The 23001-nt window shown below is 51.5% G+C and overlaps 1 protein-coding gene across 18 annotated transcripts in view; it reads right to left on the bottom strand.

Annotated features, from left to right (window-relative positions):
- The window catches only part of AGAP1 (ArfGAP with GTPase domain, ankyrin repeat and PH domain 1), a 541118-nt gene that overhangs the window by 158345 nt on the left and 359772 nt on the right, over positions 1 to 23001 (bottom strand). For 15 of the 18 annotated variants that reach the window (XR_008295656.1, XM_053215993.1, XM_053215994.1 and 12 more), the window contains one exon: positions 4354 to 4512. The exons of the other annotated variants lie outside the window; for them this stretch is intronic. Coding sequence is in view for 14 of the 15 variants with exons in the window: in XM_053215993.1 (XP_053071968.1) it covers positions 4354 to 4512 (159 nt within the window). In the remaining variant the exon portion in view is untranslated. The remainder of the gene's footprint in view (positions 1 to 4353; positions 4513 to 23001) is intronic. 18 annotated transcript variants of the gene reach the window in all.

Raw genomic sequence — 23001 nt, 5'->3', positions numbered from 1 at the left:
TCCAGGACAGGAATTTACAGCCACCAGTTTTTATTCTCTCTTGCTGCAAAAATTACTTCTGTCAAACACTTAGGAGAGTGAGGAAAAATGTAAAAAAATTAATTTTTCATGTACTACTGGAACAGCCTTTTCCAATGCAGGGGCTCAAGATGAATACGCTTCTGCATTTAAAAAATTACGCCGAGCAGCATGTGGCGTACCGCCGGAGAGGGACCCAATCCTCTGCGCCGCTCGCAAGCCAGCCGACAGCAATTTGAAACCCTGAACTGAGCTGTCTGGATTTCCTCTAAGGGCAGATGCGGGTCTCATGTTAGCGACGCCAAATTATATTAGACGTTTAATTTTAAACCTCAGGTACTTAATGTAAAACCTTACAACAGTAATAGTCATAAAGCAGTGGGGCATTCCATTTCACAGAATGGATTCTTCTTCTCTCTCCCCCCCCCCCACCCACCTTTAATTTCACCGGAGCCTCCTGTTTTGTGGTTTTGCACACTACGTAGTAATCTATCTAATTAGGAGTTGCTCACAGCTGCTTAAAAGAGAGAAAACCCCCCGGGGTACCTATGGGTGCAGAGGGTCAGCCTTTGAAAACTTCTCTGGAGCCAAAGTCTTAATTTAGTGCGGACGAGGGGGCAGAGAGAAATGGACTCCCAATGCTGCTGTTCTCATATTTCATAATAAGAGTGGATGACAATGGGAAGGCGGGTTCACCAATTCAGGGGCATCTGGATTCCAAAGACGCTTACCTTCTCCCTGTGCCTGCTGCTAGGACAGCGTAAGCTTTCATGATTCTGACACCCACACCAGAGACTTGAGGGGAAAAAAATAAAAGGATTTTAAAAAATTAAAAAAAAAGAAAAAAAAAGAGGGTGGGATTTGTATCAACTGTAACTCAGAAAAAGCACGAGAGAGCGCTCTTAATCATGTTTGTTTCTTTTGTGATTATTTTCCAACACAGCACAGAATGTTGATGCCCAGGCTGAGGTCTGGAAATCCATTCATAAACGCGTTTTCTTGAAGTCGCCTGTCAGAGCCCGTGCCCTCGTGTTCATTAAAAACTTCTCTGGGTCTGGCCACTTGATAGATCATGGAAGGCAGGGATGGTGTTCACCAGCAGGAAGTCGTGACGCTAGCCTCGCTGGAGGTGGGCGGGGGTTCTCCTGCGTGGACCCGAGCACCCCGGGGGGCCCGGGAACACGCGGCTCCCACCCGCCACCCAGCAAATCTCGGTGGAATCTGGGTGGCTGCATTTCTAGCCAGAGCGGTGGTTCTCAAACTTCGGCACGCAACATCACTGGGGGGCTTGTTAGCACATGGGGTGCCGGGACCTAGCCCAGTGGGTCCACAATGAGACGAGGAATTTGCACTTCTAACCAGTCCCCGGGGGGCTGCTGCTGCTGCTGGCCCGGAAAGCCCATCTGGAGAAGCACCGGCGTGGAGCTCAGACCTGGAATCAGGCCACCCAGGTTTTCATCCCGGCCCCTGCCGGGGTGTGACGTTCGACAGGCGGTACGTATCCGGACCAGAGTTTCCCCACCCATCAAAGGCATCTGCTCCCCGAGGATCGAATGAGATAATCCACGTGAAGCCCTCAATAAATAGTAGCTCTCATTATTATTATTATCACTGCTGCTGTTCCCCTTTTCAACCGAATCTTGGTTGTGACGTGCCACCAGCCCCTAGGAGATGCAGGAAATAAGGAGGGATCGTGTAAAACGGCAGGAATCTTACTCCCCGGCAGCACTCTGCTGTCTTTCCGGATCTTTGCTATTTAAAGTGACGCCAGCTCTAAGCCTTAAAATCGAGACGCTAACTGATTTTGCCATTCTGACCTCCCCATGGTCTTCTCGTCCTGTCTGCACCCAGTTAGCCACGCGCGTGCCTGCCGACCCCATGTCACTGCCGCCCCCTGCCTGTTTCGTTTCCCCTTCTCCTCCTCTCTGAGCCTTTGTCCAAACTTCCTCGATGCTCAGAATAACTTCCTCTTGCCGTGTGGCCGCACACGTACAAAAATGCACCCGGTCCTTTAAGCGTTGCTCAAGTCTCATTCTCGTTGAGAAGTTTTCCTTGACGGACTCCAATAACCCTTAAAACGACCTGCACCATTCCAGCCCCGGGCTTCCTCCCGAGCTCTCCCTGCGGATCCCCCGGCACGACGGATGTGGGGGCGGACTCGAGCGCCCCATCGCCCGTGCTCAGGGTTCAGGCTCCGTGGCGTCAGGGAGCCTGGCTAGTCGCTAACAGGCATGCCGCGTGGAGGAAAAACGGACTCTTGAGGGCGTGAACACAGGAGAGACCGCTCTGTGGGGGTAAGAGCAGCGCGCGAACGTAGGTGATCTCAGGCTCTTACAGGGACTTTACAAATGTGTGTGTGCAGACCGACGCGATCATCTCCTGCGGGACGACACTTCCAGCCAAACCGAGGGTCTGGACATCACGGAGTCCCGTGCTTCGGGGCGGCGGAGCGCCCCGCGTGCGCACGCCTAGCCAGACGCAGAGAGCCGTGGCGACCACCAGAGACAGAACTGTGCGGAAGAAAGCTTGTGGAGAACGGATTTAGACGAATATGCTGCTTCCCATGCCCTTCCTAGAAAACATTCTGCGTAGGGGGAGGCAAAGCTGGGGGCGATGGTCTCTCTCAGGAACCTAGCTCTTTTATTTTGCTGCCTTCCCCCAGACAGAACTCCCGCTGCGCATAAGGAGCAGAACTTAAACCCCGTCACTCTGTGCAGGCTGTGCTGGTAGAGCCCACAATGCGCTCAGAGGAGGAAAGCTCTAGAAGGTCGCTGCCCGACAAGGTGCCGTGCACATTGGGCTCTGGAAACACCTCTGCACAAAGGCGGCCACAGAATAAACCCAACTGGCTGGTTAATACTGACTGAAAAGCCACCGGATGGATCCCGAATATTGGAGAACGCGGTGATTATGTGAACTGCTTGCTCCTCCTGGAAAGGAAAGTCACTGCGAGAACAAGAGCAGGCGTTTAGTCACAGAGGCCACGGGCCACACCTGTGCTCCAAGCCCAAGGATGACAAGGGGCGGGGGAAGAACGCCCACTCACCGGGTCAGACAGACGCTCCTGGGGGGAGGGCTGCCTGGCGGTGGGGCGGGGGGAGGGGTGCTCTGACCGAAGCACGGGCTGTACGATGAGAAGGCCCAGGCAGGCGGCAGCTGTAAGTGCGCGGATGGCACGTTCCAAGGGACGAGACCGTAGGTGGTTAGTTTTCAGGGACTCGAGGACCCCCTTGGCTGCGGTCAGACAAGAGGCAGAACGCCCGGAAGAGTCCCTGGAGACGAGGAAGCAGGCACACGCACCTGCCAGGGCATCGTCCTTCGAATGAGGAAGGGGCCCTGGGGGCGGGCGCGTGCTGGGCACGGGGGCAACGCTCCACCTGGGCCCGCAAGCCGCAGGCTTTTCCGGCAGCCCCCTACAGACTCAGTCTCTCCTCCGTGCCCAGGCTGAGACGCCCTCGTTTACAGCGGTCGCTTGGCATGGTGCGATGCCAGAGGAAGCCAGGCAACTGGAAGCCAGGATTAGGTTTACCCACGGCAAACGTCCTGCCGCAGCAGCTGTTGGGTCTACGGGGAAGACCCGATGCTGAATCTTTTAATTAGCACAAATCGTGCTAAAATTACTTTAAAGCCCTGTCTGATAGATGACATCCAACAGTGGGGATTTCCGTTAAATACCGGTGAACGGGCCGTCGACAAAACGCCACGGGCAAAGCGTGTGGCAGCAAAGCCAGCACCTAATGCACGTCTGCACACACGTGTCGAGACAGGTTCCGACGTCCACACTTACGTTCCCCTCCCCCGCTGTCCCCAAAAAAGGGTGGGAGGGGAACGCTCCAAAATTCAGAGGGTGCATCAGGAATTGGGGGAAAGTCGTAAGGAGCACGAATTGCGTGTTTTCCTTTGACGAGAACAGGAGACAGACACGCCCCCCCAAGCCCCCACGACGTAAACTGCGCACCGGTGGTGAGAGTGCACACGGGGTCACACAGGCCAAGTGTGACGAGGCCATAAATTCTGCGTTATTTCCTGGTCCCGCCGCCTTCCCATGCATGGCCGCGGGGAGGCCACGCGCCCTGTCTGCAGCCCCGCTTCCCAAAGCTGTCAGGCGGGGATGCGATCCGCTCCTCCCTGACCAACTGGAACACGTGGGGCGACGTGGGTGGCACCTCTGTCAACCTCTGTCAAGGACCCCCCGCTCCACGGATGGAACGGGACGCGCGCACTGCTCCCGCAGCTGCCCCGCAGGGCCCGCACTCAGCGCGCGGGCGGTCAGGGCGCCACGTCCAGCCCCCGGCTCGCGACCGAGGACCGCGAGGGGGCCGCGCCCTCTCTTACCACTGCTGATGGCCGAGTTTGCAATGACCGTAGCCTCACTCCACTGGTCGGCACTGCAGACAGAGTAGGAGCGTTGCTGCATGCTGTCCGGCCGGCTGCTGAAGGAGCCCAGGCTGATGCCGCTTGCCATCTGAGACCCAGACGCACTAGTGACATTCCCTAGGAATAAACAAGTCAGGTGAACACCACCTCGGACTGCAGACCCCAGAAGCCAGCACGAGTTAGTCTAGAGGCCTACGTGCTTACACACGAGTGCACCCCGGCACCGAGAGCAGCTGCGTCCTAAGTGGAAAACGGAAGAGTCGGACAAAACGGTATTCGAGACGAAAGTAAGCGGGGGGAGCAAGTCTCGGGGGCCTGATGACGCCCCGTAAAGGAGCCTAGCCACACGGCACGGTCCCAAACGAAGATGCCGACACAACGTCACGTCTAGGCGGAGCAGGGGTGAACACGGAAGAAGAGCCACAGTCCCAGCAGGCCGGCGAGACGAACCCCACAGGAGCCCCACCGTGGCGACGCGTCAACCGAAATGAAAACGGCCACGAGAGGCAGCCAACTGCCTGATGCCACAGGACGGCTTTCGTGGTGAAGCTGTACTGGGTGATCAGCACAAATCAAAGCTCCTAAATGTGACGTCGGAGGAGACGCAGGCTCTTTTAAACCAGGTAAGTTTACTCTTATCCTTGAAGAGACCGAGCGGAGGAAAAACAGCCTCAGCGGATGCACGGCACAGAGGGGCTGTGATGGAAAGGGTCCCATCATACGCTTAATGATATGAGACAGGTGCTCAGCATCAGAATGAATGATCGTCTGGTCACACCAATTTTAGACTCAAAAACATGATTAAGTGCCTCTCTCTAAAGCCGGGCCAATCATACCTTGCTGGGAGCGAAGTCGTTTGTCGGGTTATGCAGACTTTCAAAGGCGCTAGGTCTGTTTTGTTTTCAACTTTCCCCTGATTATTTTAGTTTAGAGCCAATTAAGTTCTCGATTGCCTTAATAGAAGGTTTTCATAGCACAGGATTTTAAATACATAGGCTGGATTAGTAGTTCCCAAATCTGGCCAATTACCAGAAATACCTGTGGAGCTTTTTGAACACAGAGGCTTCAAAATGTCTGCATTTTGATTCGGGAGGCCTGGGGGTGGGGCTTGAAAGAATGCACGTCTCCAACAGCACCTGGTGATTCTGGTGCCTCTGCTGCACTGGAGGTGGGGACCAGGGCTCCACTCCAAACAACGGACCCCACCCTGATCGTAATCCCATGGAGCACGGCAAAGTCACAAAATCATCTACTCAAACGTAACGAGCCAGTGATCAAGGAACATGAAAGATTTCGCTCCAAAAAAGTGTATTTCTACCTTAAGAAAGGAGGCTGATTTTAGGCTGTTATCTGAACTGGGCGCATCTGGAAAGTCATAAGGGAAATTATTCCTAGGCAGGTCTGCCCGATTACAGAAAAAAAAAAAAAAAAAAAAAAAAAAAAGCCGAAAGCGACACCTCAGGAAAGGAAGAAAAGATGGACCCAGATCTTCCCAAGAGTCAGGAGCACGTTAGAAATGCAGACTCCCAGGCCCGGCCCCGGCACCTGTCTTTTCAGAAGATCCGCAGGTAATTCTGAGCGCACCTGCTAGAGCTCAGGTACCCGGAAATCACTATGGACGTGGAACAACACCGACGGCCAGAGTTCCTCATCACCTCGGGCTCCTGGTATCAGAGATGCCTGAGGGAAGTGCACAGGGCCGGGGTCGGGAGCCCCCGTCCGGGCTCCTCTGTCTACCCACAGGGTCAGGAGCCAGTTTAACTACGTCCCTCCTAAGCACCGAGGTTCTGATTTTCAGGCTCGCCCAGACCCTAAAGTCCTGGAAACACACATCCCGAACGACGGCGCTGGCTAGCAGTCCTGCACCTGCTCTGGCGCTGATCCCCACGGCAGCCTGGGGAGGGGGGCCAGGTGTCCGGCATCTCAGACACAGAGGAGCAGCCCAGGCCAGTGGGGGTGGCGCTAAGGGGCAAACCGCACGCTCCTCCAGGGATCCGCCACACTCAGGGTGCCCTTAGCGGTCTCCTGGATGTGTTTGTCCTTGGCCAGATGCCTATGACAACAGGGCAGCGTCTGGGCAGCCGACAAGCTTGCTCCCATTGGGTGTCCCCCGGCAGCCCATGTCCACACCCGGGTCCACCTGCCACCTTCCTGCCGCACCCTTTCTTTGCCCTGCTCTCCTGGGAAGGCACCCACTGGCCTCAACCAGTGGGGAGCAGGTGCACGCAAGGGGTGTGAAATGGTGTGTGTAGAACCAGGCTTCCTCTGTGAGCTGCCGCGGGGGGTGGGCTGTCCCCAAGCCTTGCTGGGGCACCCCTCTCCTGCTCCCACTGGGCCTGCCTGGTCTCTGTGCCATTTCTGCCAGTCCTGGTGCCCACACCTTCTGACCCTGGGCCTTCTCTCCCATTCGGGTACCCTCATGTACACCACCACTCAAGAGCCACATTTGGGACTAACCCCCCCCCCCCGCCCCCAACCCCCAGGGGCCCTTGAAGCCATTCCCCCCGTCATCACGTGAATTCTCAGCAGACAGGGGCTTCAAGGACACTGCCAACATTTCTGCAGTAGGGGGAAAGGGAAAGAGGGACGACGCCACGAATTCCCACCCCACTGCTGAGCCAGGTCCCCTGAGCCCGAACCGCCCGCAGGCGCACCTGCCGTTTGCCGAAACCCACAAGGAGATGACCCTTCGCCCTTATGCTGCCCGTTCACACCTGTGACGCGTCACGACCCAGTGTGCAAGCTGCCCACAAGACATCACCTTACACCAGCTTTCCGCACACGAGGCCAAAGCAGCTGGGGAAACCAACACAAGTTCACGGTCTCTGCCGACGACACCAGGACGACACTTCCCTTGTTCATTTTCCCGGGAGTGTGGCTCCCAGAGCACAACCAGCCTAAACCGCTCCTGACACGCTTCCCTCCAAAGGCAGAGGGAATTCTCCAAGTGCGTCTGACCCTGCGTACGCGTGACAGGACTCCAGAGGGACCTGTGTGCACAAGCACAGCGGAGTCAGTGTGACCTCTGACAGGAACACAGGCGGTATTCTAACGGAGGTATGTGACAAAGAGCTGCTCTTAGGTTGACAAATTCTTCGTCTCCAGGCCAAACAGCCACTGTAGAAGGCGGAGAGGAGATTCCTTGAAATGGACACACTAAAGCCAGTCTACCTGATGGTGCTGCTCACGTATCGGTAGCTGGTCTGTTGGTTTTCAAACTTCCGGCTGTTTGTCAGACGAAATATTTTTTTTTAATGTTTATTTGTTTTTGAGAGAGAGAGAGAGAGAGAGAGAACGAGCAATCAAGCAGGGGAGGAGCAGAGAGAGAGACACAGAATCTGAAGCAGGCTCCAGGCTCTGAGCTGTCAGCACAGAGCCTGACGCGGGGCTGGAACTCATGGACCTTGAGATCGTGACCTGAGCTGAAGTCAGATGCTCAGTCACCGACCAAGCCACCCAGGCGCCCCATTGTCAGATGAAATTTTAAGCACAGTTTCAGTATTTAAAGCTGCTGGGGGTTTGGCTCCTGAGGGGACCCCCCAGGAACCAAACTGGGGCCTATGGGGTGAAGAACCTTCTGGCAAGACTGTGCGCTCCTGGTGTCTGATTGTGGAGTTGGTGTGAGACCCAACGCAGCTGTACAAAATTCTTCAGAAAGCTGAACCTTAGGGCCCTCCCGCCTGTGAGGGTCCTTGTCCCAACCACACCCAAGTCCCAACTGTTGGGACTACACGTAAACCCCATGACTGAGTTCTGGCCACAGGACTGCATGTTTGTGGACACATAATCACAAAAGTAACGTTTTAAAACAGATCCATAGACTTGGGGCCAGAAGTCTGGGGTGAGTTCACAGATGCACTTCTGCTAGGTACTCAATGATTTCTTTTTTAAAGTAGAATTGGGGAGATTTCTTCTAAAAATATGTGGTTTCTGGCATTGTTTGAAAACTTGTTTTACTATCTGGCAGCAATGGGATCGTGCCTGAGCTCTCTGAATTGACAAGGTGGCAGCCAGGGCACCTGGCCGCCCTCCCGCGCAGCCCATCTAATCCTCATCTTTGGCAACTGCGAGCTATGAAATCTTTCACAGTTACGCGTAAGAAGAATCTCATTTCAGAAGTAAAACATTTCCGATCTTCTCTCAAGAGAGGAAACCTCTTTTTCATAAACATTCTATTTTAACGTCAGTGAAAACTTTTCCAAGTATCAAATAACAAAAGACCAATGAGGAGCGCCTGGGTGGCTCGGTGTGCTAAGCGTCCGACTTCGGCTTAGATCATGATCTCACGGTTCGTGAGTTCGAGCCCCGCACCGGGCTCTGTGCTGACAGCTCAGAGCCTGGAACCTACTTTGGATTCTGTGTCTCCCTCTCTCTCTGTTCCTCCCTCCGGTCACACTCTCTCTCGTTCTCTCTCTCTCAAAAATAAATAAAAACATTAAAAAAAAAAAGAGAGAGAGATCCATGAACTGTGTGACATAACAAAAAAGTTATGAAGGGTTAAAAAAAAAAATACCGTTTTTGCCCTAAACATACAGCTTGGGGATCGACACAAGCAGGCACGTGCCTTTAAATGTAAATACATGAAAACACAGGTTTTAACTCTGAGGCAGACCAGTGGCCTGCAGACTGGTCACGGCCCCGTGAAAGCAGTCTCACTGGCTTGCTGTGGCCCGTGGAGCATTTCACCCCGTGTGAGCGGTCCTGGGCCACTGGTCACTCTCTGAGGCCTTTCTACTTGCTCTGTGTGAGTCCGCTGGTCCAAGAAAGCGACAACCCCCAAGTGTTTTCCTGAATATCTTCAATGACTATACAGATTCAAAATCTAATTACGGTATCATAGGTCACTTTATACACTCAGGCCGTCCAACAAAGGCTAACGCGTAATTTCACGTCTATTCCTGAGTAAATGTCACTAATTGTCTCCGGTCAGGCAACGCTGTCCCCTGCTTCTAGATTTTCATACGTACGCATCCAGCGATGTCTGCCCTGTGTGTCACCACACAGGGAGATGTTTTCACCACTTGTGAAAATACCTCTGAAGCATGTAAGGGAGATGCTACGCTTAAAATCACTTTATTTTCTCTCCAAGTACTCGAGGGCTGCATCTTTGAATGGATGGTAATTCATTTGACGTTAACAAGTTATTAATTAAGGCTGAGGATCTGGGGTTCTCAGCTGGGAAAGACGCCCATGACTTCTCAGATTTCCTGGCAGTTAAGGATCAAAGACCAAGGCCACCTGGGATGCAAGTGTGGCCTGAGCACTGTGCTAAACGCAGTCAGAGTGGGCCTCAAGTGCAGGACGAGGCTTCGGGCAGGCAGAGTGGCTCCGGCAGGCGCCCACCTCGATGCACGTCCGTTGGCTGCAGAATTCCGTCAGTGTGGCTGAGAAACCGGGAGTGTGGCTATCAGATCGGGGAAGAACACAGCACGTGGCTGGGAACTACCTGTCTGGTGGCCGTGGCGGCGTGTCCCTGGAGGGGACAGACTCTACAGGCTGGACTGGAACATCCTCTCTCTTGGGGGCAAGAGGCAGGTCTCGCTAAGCTCTAAGCCAGGGTCAACGGACAAGAGGGCTTAAAAGGAAGCCAATGGGATACTCCCCCCTCCTCCCAGGGACAAGCACCAGAGCTGAGGCCTCCTTGAGGGTGGGAGGAGGGGTGCCGTCTCTTCTCTCCTGCCCTTCCTCCGCCTCATTCCCGCCTTCCATGCCCCCAAGTGCCCGACCAGACCCCCGCCCCACCGCTGCCGGTAGACTGCTCCGTGATCTCCTGTCTGTTCGTGTGGTGGGGCACAGGCACTGGCGCCCTTTTGTCGTCGGTGATCTGTTCAGGGACGTCTGTACAGTGAACAGACTTGGACGGTAGAAATACACGTCTGCCTCCAGAGGAGGGCAGGTTTGTTTACCGTCCGGGGTAACGGCATCGCCTTCCACGGCACGGGGTCGGGCAGGCTTGCGTGTCTCCCACTGTAAAAGACTGGGGTTTCCTAAACTTGGGGTTCCTCTGCTGTAATGCAACCCAGTGTGCGTGCTGGCGTTCCCTGGCCCTTGGTGAAACTGGTGCATGACAAGGCCGATGCCCTGGGCACCTGCTACGGCCGCGAGGATTCACTTGAGGCCAGGACTCTTGGCATCTCGGATACAGGCAGGCTGGCTCCTTAGCTCGCCGGCGGGGTGGAGGCTTGCTGCCCGTCCTAGCACGGACCTCCTAGGCCTCCCCGTCTCCCTACCCTGGACCTGCGGATGCCGTGTGCCGGGCACAGTGAAGGAAACAGAGTCTGCGCCTTAGAACACGGCTGTACTGGGCCAGCCCACACGTGGCCAAAGACACAAGGCCAAGGAACACAAGGGCCGTGAGAAGGTACGAGGGGCGGGAGAGAACACCTGCTGGAAGGTTCTGGACAGACTCCGTGGGACACTGCAGGCTTATTTTAGATTTGGGAAACGGAGGCCTCTCTCTCCAGAATGGTATGGAAAGAGGGGTCTCGCACTGTCCCAGGACAACCCAAACTCCCTTCTGATGGACTCACCTCACGTGAAGTGTCCCGTGAACGGTCCGATACGAAGTCTCTCTCTCTCTCTCTCTCTCTCTCTCTCAAGGTGGCTCTTTGTGTTTGGCATCAGTCTAGACGGAAGTCACAGAGGTGTGCCCAAACATGTCAGGGAGCACGTTCAAGAACGCTCACAGCGTCACCCTCGGGACGGCCCGCACCGGGGCTGGCTGGGTGTCTGCCCACCACGGGAGCCCCACACACCGGGCGGGAGGGATGAGCTACTGACGTGGCCACCACAGGACAAGCTTCACAGAAAGGACGTGCGGAAGAGACCACGCACTGACTGCTGGGACGCCCGCCCAACGGCCCACGGCCAACAGGCAACGCGGGCCTTGGCGGGAGAAAGCGCGGTGACCACCTCACGGGAGCGTGCGTGTGTGAAGAGGGGCAGCAGGGCAGCCACCCACAGGCTCTGCTGTAGCTGAGGACTGTGCGCTTTCTGCGTACGTTCTTGTGATGCGATGTCTCCCCAACCCCCCGAAAGGGTAAAAGTAGGTCATCTGAATGGTTTGTGCATACACAGGTCAGGTCAGCGAGCATGAGAGACAGAGCTGAGTGGGACAAGGAGACAGGTGCACTGGCCTCAATCCTCAAAGAGGGGCCCAGCCCTTTGCTGGAGGAGACGGTGCTTCTGTAGGCGGGGGGACACGAAAAGACCTGTTTGTGATCTGCCTCGGTATCTTTCCCCCGAATATTATCTGCATTACCAGGAAACACAGGGTCGACTACCTGGCCCATTCTGAACTCAGAAGGAGGGTCTCCTCCAACGCCCCATCTACGGATCAGCTGGCTGCTGGCCTTGATTAGCAGGGGGCAGCTCCATTACCATGCTAATCCATGGGGCCTCAGCCCCATCGCCTTGATATGGATATGCGTGCGCTTATGGGCCGGCCTGATTAGCGCGAGCTTCCATGTGTCAAAAGCGCCAGATTCTTCCCAAAGAATAATTCTGGCTTTACTTACATCCCTAAAGTGTAAGAGTTGATTTGAAAAGGTACTTACCTCCACCATATGCTATTTTTCTGAAAACAATTTGCATTTCAAAGTGACTACGGCATTTATATCTGAATGAAGATCAGTGTGTTGCCTGAACTGGTCTCAAACGAGCCTGAAAAAGATGCTGGGCTTCTATTGAACGCGGATGTTTTCGTCCGCCAAATGACATCAAAGACAGCATTCCTCTTTTAAGCTATAGGCTTCTTACATAAAAAGTAGCTTGCTCTGGTTTTTTAAAAATATACTCTGAGATATAAGGTCTTTCACAGCATTCAAATAAAGATTCGTCAACAGTCATTTCTTTTAAGTACAGAATGTTGCTCGTTGCACTTTCCGCTCTGGTTCGTCTTCACGAACAAGCCTGGCCTGCCCAAAGGCTCGAACTGGAAAAAGAATATTTGGCGTCCGAATGATCGGTTACCTAGCCAGAGAAAGAGCAGCAGTTGGCGACAGGTGATAGATCACTGAAGTTTCCTGCGCATCGAGCGAGGGGGGCACGAGAGCCACGGAGGGGTCTCTGAGTGCGTGGGTATAAACCAGACCTTTATGTCCACTGTGGAGTCTCATACCTTTTAAAAACGGATAATTACAGGACAGGACTGATGGGAGCTCCACCCTCCCCCCTTGGGGTCCTCACTCTCAGAAACACGCAGGGATTATTTAGTTATTTTAATGTTTATTTCTGAGAAAGAGAGGGAGAGCGCGCACGCGCCCAGAGGAGGGGCAGAGAGAGAGGGAGACACAGAATCCGAAGCAGGCTCCAGGCTCTGAGCTGCCAGCCCTGAGCCCGACGCGGGGCTCGAACTCACAGACTGCGAGATCATGACCTGAGCCACAGTAAGATGCTTAACCGACGGAGCCACCCAGATGTCCCCATAGAGACTGCTTTCTTAGGTCAATTCTCATTCCTACCTGGCTTCTGATGTTACAAAAGCTTGGGAGCTTGGGTGTGAGGCTGCCCTGCACACCTCCTGGGGTGTGGACCCCCGCTGCGCGTGGGCGGGGAGACCAGTTTGCTGGAACCGGAACAGGACGGCGGAGGCTACTCTAACGGCCACGCCACTTCAAACTAGGCCTTCGCCATCTGTTCGTCCTCTAATTATAAACCCAAAAAGAATATAATTCACAACACTACCATAAAAAGTGAGATACGGGTGATTTAAGTGCCTATGAGCAGGGCCGTTCGCCTCACTATTTGCATTGGAAATCTGCCCTCCTTTTTGGCAACCAAGACTTCAGGCTAAGAGGATTTTTTTTTCCAAGGACACATTCGGTGTCTTAAAGATGTAGGCGTCCAGGATTCTGCATTGTTGTAACGTGACACTTGTTTTGTGAAAGGGTGCATTCAACACATCTACTGTTGAGACCGAATCGTGGGTTTCTGAGATTACCAAGTATCTTTTTTTGTGATGTGTTTTCCACACCAGGGAAGAAAGCACGTACAGGGTCCACACTGGGCGGTAACAGCAAGTGTGACTGCCACCGAACACAACCGCATGGCCACAATCAGAACGACAAGTCTTGGGATCAGTTCACAGTTATCTCCTCAAATGTGGAAAGAGCTCATTTTATTCTGACTTCTCCCTCTTCTACTTATGATGCCAAGGGGGGAAAAAAAAGTGAGTCAGTTCTATTGTCTTTAAAACTTATCTGGCAAAATTATATCGATAAAAGGGAGATAACCAAGAAGTCTACCAAAATCTCATGTCACAGATCAACTCATTGTTGAACATGAGCATCAAATGTTCTTAGTGGCAGCTGCAGAAATGGTGTGATTTTAGATTCCACTTCTTAATTACGGCTCTCTAACCATTTTCGCACGTGGGCCCATCATCTTTAGAATAATTTTAGATACGTAACATCTTGCTGATCTAACGCAGTTTTTATACTGCTACTTTCCGACTTCCGGATCGCTTCGTTTCCAATTTCTCACTGGTGTAAACAACACTGCAAAGGACATCTTTTATTCACGCTCTTCCTCTGGATAAAATCCCAGGAGAGTCATCACAGAGTCAAACAGCATTAATATCTTCCTGGCTTCTGACTTGTGGCCTGACACACATTGCTGATTTTCTTAGGCCAGTGGGCTAGAAGAAGATGGAACCCAGGCATCGTGAAAACAATTCAGCTCACGATTTGTAAAGTGGATGTAATGACAGCGATGGTGACAAGGAAGGAGGAGGAGGAGAAACGGTGATACTAATGACGAGGACACGAATATACCTCACGTGGCTGAATGACACAAAGATCGCGTTGTGTGAAGCGATGGGTAAACTAAAAAGCTTCTGCAGACAGGAGCATTTGTTAATTTCACCATTGGCGACTTTTCCTTCTCTCTGTAGTTTATTTAAAAAATTTTTTATGTTTATTTATTTTGAGAGAGAAAGAGACACCGACCATGAGTGGGGGAGGGGCAGAGAGTGAAAGAGAGAGTCCCAAGTAGGTTCCGCACTGTCAGCACAGAGCCCGACGCGGGGCTCGAACTCACGGACCGCGAGATCGTGACCTGAGCTGAAGTCGGACGCTTAACCGACTGAGCCACCCAGGCGCCCCATATCGTTTATTTTTTAATAAAAGCTTAAAATGGTGACATTGCTAAACTTGTCTGTCTCTAAATTCTGAAGAGTCTGTCTCCCTCACGTTTTTCTTGTGGTAGCACTCCTCGCGGTCACCTGCTCACACCTGTGTCTTGCTGGTATCGTCCTCCTCACGATGCGGGAGCCCAAGTGCACGCTCGGCGCTGGGGCAATGCAGGCACGCGCCTCCCACCCTCGGTCTTCCAAAATCCCCGAAGTATTATGACCAGTTACGCCCAAGGGGTCAGAGGCACAGTTTATAAAAGGAAAGGAATAAACGAGATCGTGTGCTTGGGACACGGTGCAAGCCGTGTGGATGCTGGTGTAACCTGACGGTGAAGAAAGGGGAGCCAGGGAACCCGCGGGCCTGCTCACCCCCTGCTTCCGGGCTAGCGCTGCACCCCGGGGGATGTCCCAATTGCTGTCTGGGACAATTCAAGACCAAGATATTAAGCACACCAGAAGGTCAGTTCTCACTTAAGTGACTGTACTTAGAAATAGGTTTAAATTTTTTTTTTTCCAAAGGCAAAGTCTGTCTATCCCAGTCGTCAGGCACCACGCTCGTCGCTGCAAAAACACTCTTTGCATCTTGCCCGATTTTCTCTGCTTCAGAACACCTGCTGCTACAGACTCCTAGGTGTTGATGGAGACCTGCGTCACCATGCTTCCTTGCGTTGGCTTACACAACGTGCACCTCGTGCTTGTTTGGCTACGACCCGTTACTCCTATGGGTGACACGGCCAAGTTCACGTGCGATGCAGCGGTAACGAGGAATGGCGCCACCAAAAGGAGGAAAACAAAACTAAGGTTTTCTTTTAAGCGACAAAATATGATGACAGCATTCATATAATAGGGTTCTGTGAAACAGAACGCCTGAGACGTCCGTATCTTGCCCTCCATACTCCCAACCACTACATTCAACCGTTCACTTTCTTCCTTGGCGATGGATAACGGTTCCGTCTTTGAGATGTTCTTTCTTCTTTCTTTGGTAAATACGGTATGTGCTTTACACAAAATCCATTTTGACTCGCCAGCACCGTTCTGAGAGCCAATTTCTCTGGCTATCGCTACATTTATTCTCCCTTTCAGGGAGGAGGCCGAGGTGGTCATGTGGGTCTACTTTCAAAGTGCCCCCTTCCCTCTCCCTTCCAGTCCTCGTGAAGTCGGTGCTCACAGAGAAACCACGTCAGTGGCGTGGAGGTGAACTGCTTGGCTGTGGATGTCCTTGGGTCTTATCACCCCCCAGAAATACTCCAGAAAGGCAAATGTTCTCCATATGAGCGGAAGCCATGAAACACTGGGCCACAAGGTTGGGAGATGGCAAGCGTCATGACTTCCCTGAAGATCCTCCTCTGCCAGTGTGGGGATGGGGACGTAGTAAGGGGGCCAATCATGGGCTCCCCTCTATCCCAGAACGGCTCCTTCCCGAGGCCCAGGCCGGCACTCAGCCGCCTTCTTGATGGCTGAGGTCCTTCCTGGCCCCACCCCCCCCCCCCCCCCCCCCCCCCGGCCTCTCTCAAATGCCGACCATTTGCTGGTCCAGCTTGAAACACTATTCGTCACCAAACACACACACTTTTGAAAGGGAGAAAAAGTTTCCAAACCTGTTCTTTTACTTATAGGTGTGTCTGTCCCCAGAGTGGCGGACAGCTCAGCGTTTCCAGGGTTTTTAACTGAAATCATCACGATCGAGGTGCTTTTGGCAGTCCTTACAGAAAAGAACATCCCACTTAGAGTTCAAATAATTGAAGACGGCTTCCAAAAAATGGAAGGCAGGCTCCTGATTTACACCTGAACTTGTCCCCAGTGGTCCTGCCCACAGGGTGCTGGGTGGGGGAAACCAAACAGTGCTCATCCTCAATGGTTACCTCCTAGATGTCGCCTGGCGGGTGACGGGCACTAGTGTGGACTCAACAAAAACACAATTTGTGAACTCACGAAACTGGGAGGGGATAACAGAGAATTAACGGTGCACGCCTGGAAGAATGACAGAAGCAACAAAACGGATATTTGCCTAAACCTCAGTGGGAGAAACGTATAAACACAGAAACAGCTAGCAATAAGAATGCATGTCTCATAGAAGCTGCAGATGTCCGGGCTCTTCTAAAGGATAAAATAATAACTTTCCCGTCTTTTAGTTATAGATGTAGCTAACAGAAACCCCACAAAACGTTTCTTCCTTTTCCTAAAAATAACGGGTTGTTAAATAGCCATCAAAACCCATTCCCGGTAAACCCCAGTGCACGGATGCAGAGATCACGGGATGCTGCTGTTCGGATTTTTTTTTTTTTTTCGAGAAATAATTCTCAGCCAATCAGGCAAGTAAGTGTTCTACCAAGGGGCTAGGAGGGGGTTTAGCGGCGGCGCCCGATTTATGTATCAGAGGATGAACGTTGTAAACAAAGTCCAAAGTGTGCGACAGGAAGGGGTGACGGAGGCCGGCACGCGGTGAGAAGCGAGCCCCGGGGTGCTGACGAGGGGCGGCCCGACAGACCGGGAGACGCACGTGACCGGCACCGGACCATGTGAAACTAAACAAAGAAAAACTTTGCTTCTATGAGACAACAACGGATCGGGTTTTGATGTTGCGTTATTATTATTTTTTTTTTTTTTGGTAATAGCTATTACCGCCGTAACAGCAGCTTAGCGGCTCGGCGTCTGCGGTGTGAGCAGTTTTGATAAACAGCCTCTGTGGGCCACACAACGGGGATAATGTATCCTTAAGTACCGCCAATGAGCTGCCATTCTGCACAGCCAATTACTTCTGTGCGTCTGTCACTCAAAGGAAAAATGACTGAGCCCATTAGATCAAACCTTTGTCACTGTTCCTAATGCACTCTTAGGCCTCATTAATCTCCGGGAGCAGTAACAGAGCCGCCGGTGTCTCATTGCCTCCCCCGAACAGGCCCACGTGAAGCCTCTCATCTCTCCCCCAAGTGCACCGCGTTAATCAAGCTCTCCTTATTACCCCAGTCCCTGTCACGGCGGAGAGCGCGCTCCCTCTTAAATGCTCTCATTATGACCCATCTTTAGAGCCGGCTAAGTGGAAAAAAAGAGAGAGGGAGAGAGGGAGAAAGAGGACGGGAGAGAAAGAGGAGAGGCAAAAGCAAGTCCGATCGCATTAATATTCATGACAATAATTAGTATTCTAGGTCACTGAATATTCATGCTATTAGTTTGGTTTTTTATGGGTTTGCTGGATGTCCTGATTACTGAAGTGTGGAGGAAAACAGCATGGCGGAGACTTTAGATGTCAACGGCGGCTCGATACTCAAAACACATCCAGATCCCCGCCCCCCACCCCGGAAAAGCAGCCTCAACCCTCCCGACGGCTTTCTTTCGTATTTTGAAACCGCCGGGGGCCAGGAGCGGAGGGAGGGAGGCAAGGGGGCAAGGTCTCCCCCGCTACGAAGGCCCACGCGTCGCCCCGGTGCGGTAAAGCACAGTCGTGGTCCCGAATACTCAACAAAGACACCCTTTCAGGACAGGGAGGTATGTGGCAGCTCAGAACCAAATGTGGCAGGAAAAAAGAGACGCTGGGCCACGGCCCGCGAGCCCAGGGCCCTCGGAGATCCCGGAAAGCCCCGCAGAGCGCCTCTCTGACCACCGCTCTGCCACTGCAGGGGGCACGGGTTTACGGTGTTGGACCCGCAACGACTACACAGAGGCTACAGAAACAACAGTGCGTGGCATGAAAACAGATGAATTCCAGGGGCGCCTGGGGGGCTCCGTCGGTTAAGCGTCCGACTTCAGCCAGGTCACGATCTCGCGGTCCGTGAGTTCGAGCCCCGCGTCGGGCTCTGTGCGGACGGCTCAGAGCCTGGAGCCTGCTTCAGATCCTGTGTCTCCCTCTTTCTCTGCCCCTCCCCTGCTCATGCTCTGTCTCTCAAAAATAAATAAATGTTAGGGGCGCCTGGGTGGCTCCGTCGGTTAAGCGTCCGACTTCGGCTCAGGTCACGATCTCGCGGTCCGTGAGTTCGAGCCCCGCGTCGGGCTCTGTGCTGACAGCTCAGAGCCTGGAGCCTGCTTCGGATTCTGTGTCTCCCTCTCTCTCTCTCTGACCCTCCCCCATTCATGCTCTGTCTCTCTCTGTCTCAAAAAGTAAATAAACGTTAAAAAAAAAAACCTTAAAAAAAATTTAAAAAAAATGTTAAAAAAATGTAGGAAAAATTAATTCCGCAGTTTCTTCCTTTTCTTCACGGGGGACAAGCACAGCTGTAATGACGGATTCCTGAGACACTTCTGGAGACTCGCCCTGGGCCACGCTTTGGAAAGGCAGCACGCGGCGTGTTACCCTCACAAGAGCGGAGGTGGGCCCGTTTTCCACCGTAACGATGAGGAAGAAGCTGACGTTCGCAGAGACACCTGTTCAAGGTCCCGAGATGGTGAAGGTGGGACTCAAGTTAGTGTTTCTGCCTCCCCGGGCCTGACCGCTGGCCATTACATTGTCCTGTTGTCTACTTCAATGTCAGAGGAACTTAAGGACCTGATTGGAGTCTGCATTCCATCATCGGTGGATACCATTCTACCACACCAGCCTGGCCAATAACTCAGTTCCGGACATCTGACGGTCTTCTCTGGAAGCATATCTGCAATTACAATTGGGTGGATTCTCAAAAACGTGGCCTGGGATTAGAACGGCCAAGTGGGTTCCAAGCCAAAGCAATGGAAAAGACAGATGACGCCACAGACATCCTGCGTGAGTGACCTTGGAGGAGGGGGAGGGTTCCCTGGGGAGGGGGAGACTTAACCAGGCCTGAATAAGTATCTTCTGGATTCTTCTTTTTCTTCTTCCTCCTCTTCTTTTTTGCTGGAGTAGATGCTTAAGCGGATTTTTCAAAAAGTCACTTGGCTTCTATATTCCCATATGTCATCTAAAACAATTCTTTTCTATCTTCATACTTGATTGATAGTAGTTTGGCCCTGCATATAGACTTCTAGGTTCAAAATGATTGGCCCTTAGTGTTTTAATTGCTTTAAGTTTATTTTTATTTAATTTTGAGAGAGAGAAAGTGGGGGAGAGGCAGAGACAGAGGGAGACAGAATCCCAAGCAGGCTCCCTGTTGTCAGTGCAGAACCCGATGCGGGGCTTGAACCCACAAACCGCAAGATCGTGACTTGAGCCAAGATCAAGAGTTGGACGCTTAGCCAACTGAGCCACCCAGCCACCCCTAAGTGATTGGTCCTCAGAAAGGAATTCTTCCGTTACTTTTTAGCACGCGGTGTTTGCGCTGAGAAGGCGACAGGCCAGAAGAGTTCTGTCTCTTGGCAGGTAACCTCGCTCTCTCCTCCTACCTGGGATGCTTTCTGGGATTTTCTCTGAGCTTTCAGAGCCTCCTGTCCCCTCCAGCTTCATACCAGGCTCTTTGGACAAGAAGACGCCAACATATATATCTTCTTCTGCACACCTACGTCACCAATGGTATCCTTGGCCATGTTCTTTATAGTATTTAACCTATCTATGGAATTTTTGATTTTTGTCATCTTTTTCCTTTAATTTGCAAGAAGTCTTTCCCCCCAGGTTTTTCATATAATCTTTAGTTTGTTGCATTTTATGAAAACAGTAATTAATCTCTTCCTTCCTTCTCCCTCAGTATCACTCCCTTTATTCTAGGATCACTAGTCCATTTGTTTCTCTCGGTCCCTGTTTGCTTTTACTGCTGGATTCCACAGACCTCTTGGTTGTCTGTGCTCGTATTTATGAGTCAGAGCCTGAGGGTCGATCAGGCCGATGCAGGGGTTTCCCTGCGGCCTCTGGACACGGGTGTGGCACACGCTGATGGGTAGATTCAGTCCAGATCGACAGCACAGGGTTCACGGGCAGGCTGGTGCCCTTCAGTTATGTCCCTCACGGTCAGAGCGGACATTCCTTGCCATTTATTTACATTTTTCTGTGACTGTGCAGAGCTCTGAGTTTCCCAAGCTGCTCCCTTCTCTTTCAAGCATCAGCATCCACATCAGGTTGGAGGTGGGGATGCCCAGGGTCGGCTCTTCCGGAATGCGTCCCTGAGCCCGCCATGCCTGCATTCCACAGCTGCCCGACAGGAGCGTGGGGCCACCCCACCTTCATGAAGGCTCACTTACTCTGCTCAACTGGTGAGCTCAGTTATTAGTACGCAAGGGAGCTGCTTCGACATGTTTCTCTCCTCTTTCCCGAGCCCAGGGCAAAACCTTACATCAAGATCATCACGTTTCCAGCATTCTCGTGTATGCAATGTGGTCAACATTCCAAGACTGGCAAAGCATTTCCCAACACCAGGGATAACATAGGACCTCCCTGCCCCCCCAGTGATCTAGCCCCTTGCCTCCTTTGTCCTTTGAGCATGGATCGCCAACTTCAATGGCCTCATGTGTTTGTTTCTTCTGTCTCCTGGGCCACCACTGTGGAGTACAAGGCCCCTGGAGGAAAGGCGTTGTACTGCCCCCAAGTCTCCAGACCACTCATCAGGACTGGGCATACACACGGCAGGCCCAACAACGACGGAAGATGAAGCGTACAGGAAACAGGAAGCGAAGCAGTAAAGTACCCAAATCATGACATTGGACGTAAAGGCTAAAAGCCAAACTGACGTACAATGAGGCACTGTAATATCTGAAATGCGAGATGCATTATGACCGTATACCAGAAAATGAAGACAGACATCTGAATAAACACTCCAACTAACAAGAGTTCAGGAAGACGGCTGGAGATAAAAAGTATAAGGACTAGGAGCTTTCTTATTTCTTGCCAAGTAGGTGATAGAATAGACAGCCCCCTTCACTCTCCTCCCCCACCCCCCAAAAAGATCAGCTTCACACGTCACCAAAAATGAACAGAACGGATCCGCACGATACGTCTAAACGAAGTCCTGGAACTTTACTGAGGGGTGTATATTAAGTTTGAGTAAGTTGGGCGAGACCTGTGTTCCACGACAAGAAACGCAAACATAGTCGTCAGTTGCTCCAGTTAACTGACAGGTTAGAAGCAATGCCAGTTAGAGCCACCGTGGGATTCTTTTTTGGGGGGAAGGGGAAGGTCTCAAGTTACTCTGAAGTTTACTGGAAAAAATAAACGAGTGGCAACAGTCAAGAACGACAATAAAATGAACGAGTAATATTGCTACCAGATAACAGACTGAGTCATGAATCTGAGACACTGTGGTAAACCCATACATGATAACATCATGTGGAGACAGGAGGTCAACTGAATAGAGTCTCAAGGCCAGAAACACGGTGAGTTTGATTAAATTAGTTGTACAATAAAGGTGATGCATACAGTTATAAGAAAACAATTCAACACAGAAAGGACAATTAGTTATCTATTTGAATAAAAAGTTTGATTAGATTTATTCTTGCACATAATTGACCCAAACAGATTAAAGATGGATTAAAGGCTAAATATTTTTCAAAAGCAGGCAATAAAATTATGAAACTCAGAAATACGTATGTGAATTGTTAACTGTTTTCAGGATTTCAAGAGGCCTTCTAAATATCTAAAGTAGAAACCACAGGAGTAAAGGACTTCTGATTTGATTCTGCGTATGTATTTTGATCATATATTAAAAACGGGGAAAACCTCTACCTGCAGATAAGACCATAAAATTAAAAAAAAAGCAAATAATAAACTGGGGAACTATCTGCAGAATGTATTATAAAGCGCTAATATCCTCAATATATAAAGAGTTCTTACAGATCAATAAAAAAGACAAACACCTAGTACAAAAAAGGGAAAAGACGACATCTAAACAATTCAATGTAAGAAATACCTGTGACAATAAACGTGAGATGGCCAACCTTAGTCCTAACTGAAGAAATCCAAATAAAGCAGGAGATATTTTTATTGCTTATCAGATTACTACAGATTCTAAAAACAATAATAGCAACGCCACAAGTGTGTGTGGGTGAAATGGGAACTCACTTTATAGGTGGTAGGGTATTTGTACAACAAAACCTTTCCAGAAATTAATTTGGAATGTATATCAAGAATCTCATGAGTGTTTATATTCACTGGCTGAATCGCTTCACTTATGGACCTTTATTCTAAGACAAGAAGTGTTATGCACAAGGATTTAGGGACACGCGAGTGTCACGTCTGTGCAAAATGAAAAAGTTACTAGAAGGGAAGGCGCACAAGACACTTATCTACTCCAACAGCACCGAGGCAAGAAAACAAATAAAAAGGAACAGCATAAAAAGAAGCAACCATGACCAGTTAACTCGGAGCTCTAGAACAAAACAGCAAAACTCAAAGGAGTTGTAAAGAAGGATACTGTTAAGCACATGGGAAGTTCTTTGGCAAAGAGCTCTAAAACAGTTACAATAAAACCTATTTTTAGCCAGTGGTCCACCCCGTAAGTGTAACGCCAATTCACTGCCAGGTAAATTTGCTGTGTTCAGGTGAGAGAGCGCCTGGGAAGCAGGGAATGGAGGGCCGCCCGCCGATGACGTCACCTTGTCTCAGCGTGCCATGACCACGAGACCCTTTCTTCCCCCAAAGGGGC

The sequence above is a fragment of the Acinonyx jubatus genome, chromosome C1, assembly GCF_027475565.1.
Source record: "Acinonyx jubatus isolate Ajub_Pintada_27869175 chromosome C1, VMU_Ajub_asm_v1.0, whole genome shotgun sequence".
Taxonomy (NCBI): domain Eukaryota; kingdom Metazoa; phylum Chordata; class Mammalia; order Carnivora; family Felidae; genus Acinonyx; species Acinonyx jubatus.
The sequence above is the reverse complement of the archived record's forward strand: the minus strand, read 5'-3'. Positions and strand labels throughout refer to the sequence as shown.